This window comes from Malania oleifera, chromosome 2 (assembly GCF_029873635.1).
Source record: "Malania oleifera isolate guangnan ecotype guangnan chromosome 2, ASM2987363v1, whole genome shotgun sequence".
Lineage (NCBI taxonomy): Eukaryota > Viridiplantae > Streptophyta > Magnoliopsida > Santalales > Ximeniaceae > Malania > Malania oleifera.
Genome location: NC_080418.1, coordinates 50,485,455 through 50,496,045, shown reverse-complemented (window position 1 = coordinate 50,496,045; position 10,591 = coordinate 50,485,455). Strand labels below are relative to the sequence as shown.

The following is a 10,591-nucleotide window of genomic DNA, read 5'->3' as shown; positions in this document are numbered from 1 at the left end:
TTTACTTGTCACTTTGAAAATATTCTTGCATGCAATTTTGACTTTTCTACGAAAAGTCGTATCGAAATTTCGGCAGCATGCCGGGTCTAATTTGAACATTTACTCATTTTTACAATGACACTGAAACGTTTGCAAACAATATAATAATATAGTTTAAGCATGCGAGAACCTATGATATCTACCAACATGAAAATTTACATCATTGCATCAGTCATGCAGGAGGCATTTAAATTCGCGCTTAGAAAAAAAAAAGACTTCTTAAATATAATATATAATATCCAAAATTACTAAAGAAATTATTCATAATTCTTGAGAGTTGCAAAAGATGTGTATTTGTATTCCCTGTTCATGCACAATTTTATTTTGTACTTCAAAATGTAAAAAATATTGAATTTTTAAATAAATATTTGAAAAGTTGAAAGTGAAAATATGTTCTTACAGTGATTTTCTAATCACTAAAACAGTTCTATTTATTTTTTTCTAATCTTGTGTTCGGGAGATTCTTTGAACTTGAATTTAGAATTATACAGATATAATAAATATTATTCAAATTTACATAAATTTAAATTTAATACTTAAAATTTGTGCTTCAAGTGCAAGATAAGAACGAAATCAATCAAATAAAAATATCAATAAAGAATGAAAATGTTGACTTTGTACTCTTTTGTAATCGTAATTATGCACGATACACTTACTATTACATTGACCCTACTATCAAAATGACAAAAAATGATATCATTAGTCATATATTTTTTTCATTTATTTCACTATGAAATCATCCTATTTTCACATTGGAAATAAACTGGGTAAATGATAATATTAAGTGTAAAAGACATCCAACTCATTGAAGATTTAATAAAATATAAAAATGAAATTTCCTAGATATTTCAAAAGTTTCATCAACCTCTTCTAAAATTTCAAAGATCATCCCTAAAATTTGTCAAAAAAAACACACAATTTTTTTTATTTATATTTTATCAAATTTCAAGGGCGATTTATGATTTAAAAACTCAAGCACATTTCTGAAATTTTTGAAATTTCAAGAAAAATCAATACCTTTTTTACCAAATCTAGACATCAGTGCCCTTTGCCCTAATATTAAATAGTTAAAATAAATGTTATTTTATGTAATTTACTGCAACATCAAAATTAAACAATTAAATTCAACAAGTAAATATAAATATATTACTTTATTTTATGTATTCATCAGTTTCAGAAGAAGCAAATGAGGATCCCGCACAGACATACAATTAAACAGCAATATCTGCACAAATTATTCAACACATTTAGTTCAGCACCACCCAGAATTAAATGAAACTTGGGAAATAGAAGACCAACAAAACAGAACTATCCATTTTGTAAAATTACACCAGAACTTTGAGAAGAAGTAAGAACCTGTTCTATTCTGGAAAATAGTTTTTATTTTTCATTTCTAGTTTTCTGAAAATGGAATCACTAAAATGTCATATTGTTTTCCAGTTTTCCAAAATTTGGAAAACATCTTTTTGTTGTTTTTCCAGCTTTCCTATTAGAAAACTGGACAACAAGGTGCCATTTTTGTAATTATTTAGAATCCTGGAAATGGAAAAAAAATTTATTTTCAAGACCTAAACATGCCTAAGTGTACAGCAATACCAAATTCTACAGTTCATTATGCACACAAAGTATATACACATACTAATAGAGACACAAACATACATGACATGGGTAACTGATTTGTGAAGAAAACTCAAATTTATAAATATAGATATATTGATGGATCTTATGATACTTCATTGCTTTCACTAAAACTGCACGTTAATGAAATTGTTAATTAAAAAAACTATCGAATTTTAATGGGTCAATATTCTCTTTTGCAAAGTAATCAAGAGCAATAAGCAGGCCAGAGCATTTAACAGGCAAGCAAAACATGAAAATAAAATTATAAAATTTTAAATCAATTAAAACTAACCTTCCTCTAGATGCAGCAACGAACCCAAATAATCCAAACGAAACTATGAAACGAATCCAACTCAAAACAGAAAATTTCTCAGTAAGTAAAATAATAAATTCACGTTTTTTCTAAATAAAATACCCCATCTTCTCCCTTAAATAGCCTAAGGGAATTACACCTCCTGTCGACACCCCAATTTTTACCAACCTTTCCTGAGGGGACCCGATGTAATAAAAGCTGACTTCGAATCCTGAAGATTGGAGGACCCTCTTTGAAAAGCCCATTGTTTTAATTCGAGTCCCGGTGACGTTAAGTGAGTCCCAATATTTTAATTTGAATCTCGGTGACTTCAAGTGAGTCTCGGTATTTTAATTACGTCTGATTCGGGTCTCCTGGTGTTCGAAAATCGAGTCTTTATGAAACAATTGCAAAAAGAGACATAAAAAAATACAAAAAAGAAAATACCAAGAAAATACAAATAAAATGCAGAGAAATAAAAAAATCAAGTTCAGATTCGACGCTCAACAAAATTGGAAATCAGCTGTTAAAGAAATTTCAGAAAATTAAATAAAGAAAAAAAAATCACGTGCAATTGAAAAGTTAATTCTCGCCCAAACAGAATGGCGCGCGTAGAAAAAAAATATATTCTTCTGTCAGAAACCTTTTTGCCACTCGCAGGTAATCATATCCCCGTAACAAATTCTTGGCGCCAAATATGGAGAGGTTCTCGGAGCCTATAAAAAGGCTACTCAGCGCACACAGGGGGCATGGTTCATTCTCCTTTTCACTATTCACCCGATGAGGTTATAAATATACATCGGGATGGTTATATAAATATAGATATATACCACGTGTCACAACGCGAATGGATTTCAGGTGCAAATCTCGTAACTTGGTCCTGCAAGATTTGCACCATGCGTCACCTTCCCGTTGGCTGCTCTCTTCAAATCTCGCAGCTCCAAGTTGCGAGATTTGGTCTAGTGTCACCACGCGTCACCTTCCTGCTGTTTCTCTCATTGCCATGCGTCGAAGGCAGAGCGGCCCATGAGTTTAAATCTTGCAGCTTCATGCTGCAAGATTACGTGAGCATTATTTTGGAAAAAAATTTCCCAATCAGAGTGTAATTTATATTTTATTTATATTTAATAATAAAATTGGAAAAAACTCATAAAGCAGTGGCTTTTTTCAATTGTCATTTTTTGGGGCATTGTGTGTTCAGACCTTGCCATCGACCAAAGCAAATGGGAAACAGTGAAAAAAGATAGTCTATATATATATATGTCCCAAGTTATCTAACATATAGAGAGCCAATATTTTAATTTTCTCCGGATCATTTATTATTATTATTATTGTTCTGAAAATGGTGCAAAAGCTTCACATGTTTAGCTTATTAGGTAGGATATCTACAACTTGTATTTTCTGCTTGTTCACTGCCAGAGTACCTAAGAATGGAAACAATTAGTAGACTATAGTTTAGACGACGTCCTTGAACATCAGCAATTAAAGCTGCAACCTGCTGAGGCTGACACCCAAAGCGTCCATACACACACATACGAGAATACCCAGTTAACTTGGAACCTTTTTATTGTTCCATTTTGACTCTTCTGTTTTCTTTTCCATTCTTTCTCCCAAGTCTTCTGCCCACTTAGCACATTTGTGTTATTGTTCCATCTTGACCTCGTCTCACGTATTTCCGCCACTTAGCACAAGTGAGTTTTCAGCCCACTTGGAACACTTTTTATTCCTCCGTTTCAATTGTACTCTGTCATCTCCAGTCCTCAGCCCGCTTGGAACGTTTCTATTGCTCCATTTTGACTCTTCTGTTTTCTTTTCCATTCTTTCTCCCAAGTCTTCAGCCCACTCAGCACATTACCCCGCTTAGCAAATTTTCAAACCTTTCTTAATAATTAAATAAATTATATTGTAGGAGCTTTTGCCTTTTTACTTTTCTAGATACCACTGCTACCAGAGAATTAATATCAAATTTCCATCTTTAAATTTTGTGCAGTCATTAATAAAATTATTATGAGTAATCGATCTTGATAAAAGAACTTATTTCATTTATTAATTCAGTAACTATACAACTGTATATATACACTCTCAACTTAACAACCATAACAAACTCATACATGAATCTGATAAGAACTAATTAAACTAACTAAAAATACATGTTGTATCTGCATGACAGATTTTCTGCTACTCAGGATTTCTACTTGAAGCTTGGCTGACCTTTCTGGGCAACTCTGATGCACGAGTGAGTTGCTGCACTGGATGGCATGCTGTCCTCTGGCTTTTCATACTCCCCCTCAAGATGGACTGATGAAGAATAAATGTTAAACAGTCACATCTTGGATAATAATTCCGAGAATTATTTATAACCCAATGCCTTAGTCAACAAATCTGCCAATTGACAATGTGTTCTTACATAATTCAATTTAATCACCTTAGCCAACACCTTGTCTCTTACAGTGCGGCAATCAATCTCTATATGCTTGGTCCTTTCATGAAAAATTGGATTGGAACCTATGTGCAAAGCTGATTGGCTGTCACAAAATAACATGGCTTCTCTATCATGCCTAATATGCAAATCCCTTGGCAAATAAAGAATCCACACGATCTCACAAGTTGCTACAACCATAGCCCTATACTCTGCCTCAGCTGAAGACCTTGATATAGTAGCTTATTTCATTGATTTCCAAGAAATCAATGAATCTCCAAGGAAAATGCAGTATCCTGTAACAGATCGTCTTGTGTCTGAACATGATGCCCAATCTGCATCATTGAAACCTTTGACATATAATTCTATTTTTTCATAAAAGAATACTCATTTCCTTGGTTCATTTTTAATATAATGAAGTACCTTAAGAGCAGTTGCATAAGGAGGCTCTCTAGGTTTTGCCATGAACTGACTGAGCTTGTGAACAACAAATGTAATGTCAGGGCTAGTAATAGTTAAGTATAATAATCTCCAAACCAACCTTCTGTACTGACTTGGATAATTTAACACATCACCTTCATGTTTGCTAAGTTTCAAGGATCCATAGGAGCTTTGGCTGGTTTGTATCCTAGTAGACCAACATCTTCCAAAATTTTTAGAGCATATTTCCTTTGACACAAGGAAATACCCTTGGTTGTTCTTGCTACCTCCAAACTAAGAAAATACCTCAAGCCCCCTAAATCTTTCAACTTAAACCTTTGATCAAAGAGTAATCAGCCTTGGATTAAACAAAACCAAGATCAATTAAGGCATTTGAGAACTTAGAAAACCACATTTTAGATGCTTTTTTAAGACCATAGAGTGATTTATTGAGTTTACAAACCAATTGAGGCTACTCCCCCTGGCTGTGAACACAGTGACCAACCTAAGATTGCTACCCTTTTCTATGAAATCCTAGTGGAAAAGACATGTAAACCTCTTCATTCAAATCTCCATAAAGAAATTCATTATTTACATCAAGTTGGCTGAGAAACTAGCCTTTCATAGCAGCCATATCAAGTACAGTTTTGACAAATACCATTTTAGCAGTTGGTGAGAAAGTGTCAATGTAATCCAGCCCCTCCTTTTGGGTGAAACTCTTAGCAACCAGCTTGGACTTATACCTCTCAACAGAACCATCTGATTTGTATTTCACTTTATACACCCACTTACAACCAATGGGCTTCTTACCAGGTGGCAAGGAAGTAACAATCCAAGTATGATTAGCTTCTAAAGCTAAAATCTCAGCATCCATGGCTGCCTGCCACTTGGGGTTACCAACAACTTGGCGATTATAAGTAGGTTCAATGATGGAAGAGATGACACAACAAAAGGACTTATATGGATAGGATAGGCTATTATAAGACAGATAGGATTGAATGGGATGAGAAGTACCTAAAACATGTATGGAGGATCTTGGAATGGCAGCTGATGTGACTTGATTATAGTGATAAGCCTCAAGGTAAGATGGTGGTTTAGTAGGTTTGGTAGACCTTCTAAGAATAATAGGCTAATCAGATGCATTAGAAACACCATGTGTATCGGGAAATTCAGGAATATTTTCATCAAAATCTTGATGAATTTGGACAATGGTGTCATTAGAAATAGGTAAAGAAGAAGAGGGAATGGAGAAAGGGATAGTCGGAGACTCAGAATAAGGAATGGAAGGAAAAATAGGTAAAGGAATAAGATTGTCACACTTAGGAGAGTTATCTAAAGCAAATGGAAAACTTGACTCATGAAACACAACCTCCCTAGATAGAAAAATTGTATGAGAATCAAGATCAAAGAGTTTATAACCCTTGACATTGAAGGGATATCCTAGAAAAACAAACTTTCTGGCTCTAGGAGTGAATTTGTGTTTATGAGGAGTGAGATTGGTAGCATAACACAAACAATCGAAAATCCTAAGATGTGAATAGAAAGAAGGTTTGTGAAATAGAAGTTCAAAAGGTGTTTTATGATTTAGAAAAGGGGATGGAAGTCTATTTATTAAGTAGACTGCAGTGAGGACACAATCACCCCAAAAGGAGAGGAACATTGGATTGATTCTATAATGCCCTAGCAGTAGTAAGTATATGTTGATGCTTTCTCTCCACAACTGAATTTTGTTATGGGGTGTAAACACAACTCAATTGATGAACAATTCCTTTAGAGCTATAAAAATCATTAAAGCTAAATTCTAAGGCATTATTAGATCTAATGGATTTATTCTCGGTTCCAAATTGAGTGAGAATCATGTTATAGAAAGACACAATAAATGGTCTAACTTTAAATTTAGTTTTGAGCAAGAAAACCCAAGTTGCTTTAGAAGCATCATCAACAATAGTGAGAAAGTATTTTTGACCATTAGAGGTTAAAAAAGAAAAGGGACCCCAAACATCCATATGAACAAGATCAAAAGGATAAACACATTTATTATTATTGAAAGGAAAAGGAATTCTTTTCTGTTTTGTCAAAGGAAAAACAGTACAAAGTTTATTACAACAATTCTTAAGATAAGGTAAAACACTGCTCAAAGAATGAACTTTTACATCAGAAAGGTGCCCAAGACTTGAATGCCAAAGTGAAAACACATTTGAAAAGAGAGAAGAAGAGCAAACAACAGAGAAAGCCCTGAAATTCTGCTTAGAAAAGAAATCAGAAAAGGATGCAGTGGCTTGAGAAAGGCTGGTGTCTTGTAATAAGTACAAACCATCATGCAATTTTCCCATTCCAATTGTGCTCCAACATGTAAGTTCCTATAGAAAACAAAATTGTGATAGAAAATCCAAACATATAGGTTGAGATTTGGTTAAGGCACTGACTGACAAAAGATTAAAGGTAAAAGAGGGTACACAAAAAGAACATTATGAAGAGTTATGTGGGAAGAAAGTTTAATGGTGCCAATGTGTGTAACAATAGTTGCTTCCCCATTAGGCATTTTAACCATAGTATGTGAAATCTCAGTATAAGAAGTTAACATTTGAATGGAACAGACTATATGATCACTTGCACCAGTATCAATAACCCATGTATGAAGATCATAAGCTTATATGTTAACAACTTTAGTAGAAAAAACAGAATGCTTGTAGTCAATATAATTACCTGTAACAACATTTGATGGACAAGTCATAGAATTAGCAACATGAAGTTCTTGATCTTTAGGTAATTGTGGAGTGGGACAAGAACCAATTAATGTCAGAAGTTGTTGGTATTGGTCATGAGTAAAGACTGGAGCTTGAGATACATACTTTGATGAAACAAAATCAGTAATTCCAGGAGAATTATTTCTTTGAATGAGTTCAATATTAGATGAAATTTGATGAGCAGTGGCATTTTTATTGTTCTTGAACTTGAATCCTGGTGAGAAACCATGCAACTTATAGCATTTGTCCACAGTGTGGCCTAACTTTCCACAATGAGTGCATAAAGGACTTTCTTTGCCTTTAAAATTGGTTCCTGAGTTCTTGGTTGCTAAGGCAGTGGATTCAACCTTAACAACATTATGCACAGACCTTTGCATTTCTTCTTGAGTGAATAAAGAATGAGCCTTATTGACATAAGGCAAAGGATCCATCAGCAAGATCTGAGTTCTTACTTGAGAGAAAGCATTATTCACTCCCATGAGAAATTTCATGGTGGACTCCTTCGCTTGAAGATTCCGCAATCTTTGATTGATCCCACACACACATTGACCACAAGTACATTGAGGAAATGGACTCAAATTTTGCAATTGATCCCACAAAATCTTGAGATGAGTGAAATAATTAGTGAGTGATTGCTCCCCATGATGAATCTTAGCAATTTGCTTCTGAATATTAAGATCTTGGTTCCATTTCCTTGAATGAAAGTGTCTCGAAGATCAGTCCAAATTTCTAAAGCAGTATCTCTATAGATAATGCTTCCTTGGAGCTTTGGTGATACAAAATTGATGATCCAGGTAACTCCCATATTTTCAACACGAACCCATGCTTGAACAACATTTGGAGAATTCGCCAATAGTGAAGACATGGTTAAATATCCATCAATAAATCCTAACTTGTTTTTGGCAATTAGAGATTTCCTCATTGATCTTGCCCAAAGAGGATAATTTTCTCCCCCAATCAATGGTTGAGAAGTGAGAATTACTCCCGAATTTTCTCCAGGATGCAAAAACAGAGGATCACTAAGATTATACTTGTCTTGTAAAGAAGATGAAGCCTCTGTGGTGGGAGCATTAAATGCTACTGTTTCTGCCATTGAAGAAGCTTGAGAAGCTTGTAGAACACAACAATGGTGGATGAGACAAACTTGAGAAAAATTCGAAGAAGAAGATGATAATGGAGAATGAGAGAAATCTCTAATACCTTATGAGAAATCAATCTTGATAAAAGAACTGATTTCTTTTATTAATTCATTAACTATACAATTGTATATATAAACTCTCAACTTAACAACCATAACAAACTCATACATGAATCTGGTAAGAACTAATTAAACTAACTAAAAATACATGCTATATCTGTAGATTTTCTGCTACTCGAGATTTCTACTTGAAGCTTGGCTAACCTGTCTGGGCAGCTTTGATGCACGAGTAAGCTGCTGCACTAGATGGCATGTTGTCCTCTGGATTTTCATAATTATATTCCTACATTGGGAAGTATGACATTTGAATCATGAATTTGGATTTTGTGTGGATTTAAACAAAACGTAATACAAAATTGTGTTCAAATTTTACCAAATCTATACATCTAAATTTAAACTTTAAATTTCTTGATCTCCCTTTGATTATTGTGGAAAATTTGTGTAAGTTTAGCCTTGAATATCCCGCAATAATGGATTAAGCTATATTCCTACATTTGGGAACATAACATTCAGATTTTTAATTTGGATTTGTGTAGACTTACGCAAAATATAAAGCAATATTGTATTACAATTTTATCAAATCTACGCATCTAAATCTACTTCAAAATTCATAATCTCAGTCACTACCATATATATATATATATATACATATTAAAATATATATATATATATATATATATATATGGCTAGTAAAAATTTATTAGGCTTGTTCATATAATGTAACGTCCCTCAATTTCTTAATATAAAATGTCACATAATAGATCAAATGGTCAACTCGAACCCGTGGGTAGCGGGGACACCTGTCAAACACAGCGGAAAACCTAGTAGCAGTAAACATAAAATCCAAACATCCATCCATAAAGCATAATACCAGAGCTTTCTATAACATTATAAAACTGTTCTTTTATACATCCTCATATACATCAAAATATCTCTAGGGTCGAATACAAAATAAATCTGACCCTATTACAAAATCTTACCCTTCTCACAGGGTAATCTCACTAGCTCAACGGCGGCCTTGACCCGCCGATCTCTCAGGGGCTCCTGAAAAATTAATTAAGTTTGGGGGTGAGACACTTCTTAGTAAGGGAAAATAAACTAAATACAGTTGTGTGGCAACATGAATATTTAATGCATTTATACGTATACAGTATATTTCATAATTCTATAAACATCGTCATATCGTACTAGGTAAACATATATTTTCACATCTGTTAATAAATCATAACATACATAAAATCATCTGTTATAATTGTAGTACTGAAAACAAACCCAGGATGAATAGCTAGCTGGTGTCATGTATTACCCCCCATGACGGCTTGCGCAACCCGAAGGCGGGACCCGACAATGGTTGGCCGACCACTGCCGAATCAAATATGTCTGTAAGTACGATGAGCCCGCCATACCCTGGTCCGGACTGCCAGGTGGACGTCCACACTCTACTGAAAGCTACATCGACTATCCATCTCCCATCCCCTCGTGAGATGGTTAGCACTAATCTGACGTAGATATGTGATCTACAATATAGCTACGGTACCGAGCCCCTGAACTGAACTAAACTAACATCCTGGTGGTGATAACATATAATACATGATCATATATATAACATCATTACGGTCTCGTGCCGAAAATATAGTAATTACGGCCTCATGCCGAAAACATAAATACATGGCCTCGCGCCAATAACATAAATACGGCCTCGTGCCGATAACATAAATATCCTCGCGCCAAAATTGTTTCAGGTATATATATTCTGAAAATACATCATTTATCATATAATTGTCAAAACCATCACACCATAACTCATCTTTTCATAATACCTGAAAACATGTTTCGTTCATAAAATTTTTCAAATC

General features: G+C 34.2%; 2 protein-coding genes across 2 annotated transcripts; both read right to left on the bottom strand.

Annotated features, from left to right (window-relative positions):
* Positions 1–4,636: 4,636 nt before the first annotated feature.
* Positions 4,637–5,664, bottom strand: LOC131148184 (uncharacterized mitochondrial protein AtMg00820-like). Its single transcript, XM_058097911.1, has 3 exons — positions 5,449–5,664; positions 4,794–4,847; positions 4,637–4,705 (listed from the first exon to the last, which is right to left on the bottom strand). The coding sequence occupies exons 1-3, from the start codon at positions 5,662–5,664 to the stop codon at positions 4,637–4,639; spliced, it is 339 nt and encodes a 112-aa protein (XP_057953894.1).
* Positions 5,665–8,111: 2,447 nt separating this feature from the next.
* Positions 8,112–8,630, bottom strand: LOC131148183 (uncharacterized). Its single transcript, XM_058097910.1, has one exon. The coding sequence runs from the start codon at positions 8,628–8,630 to the stop codon at positions 8,112–8,114; it is 519 nt and encodes a 172-aa protein (XP_057953893.1).
* Between the last annotated feature and the right edge of the window lie 1,961 nt (positions 8,631–10,591).

Excerpts from the sequence above, each read along its gene's own strand:
- LOC131148183 (XM_058097910.1), bottom strand. The coding sequence starts at position 8,630 with ATGGCAGAAACAGTAGCATTTAATGCTCCCACCACAGAGGCTTCATCT.
- LOC131148184 (XM_058097911.1), bottom strand. The coding sequence starts at position 5,664 with ATGGATGCTGAGATTTTAGCTTTAGAAGCTAATCATACTTGGATTGTT. Across the intron at positions 4,848-5,448 it reads TCTCACCAACTGCTAAAATG|CTCAGTCAGTTCATGGCAAA; the intron begins GTATTTGTCAAA and ends GTTGTTCACAAG. Across the intron at positions 4,706-4,793 it reads CTTATGCAACTGCTCTTAAG|ATTGGGCATCATGTTCAGAC; the intron begins GTACTTCATTAT and ends TCAATGATGCAG.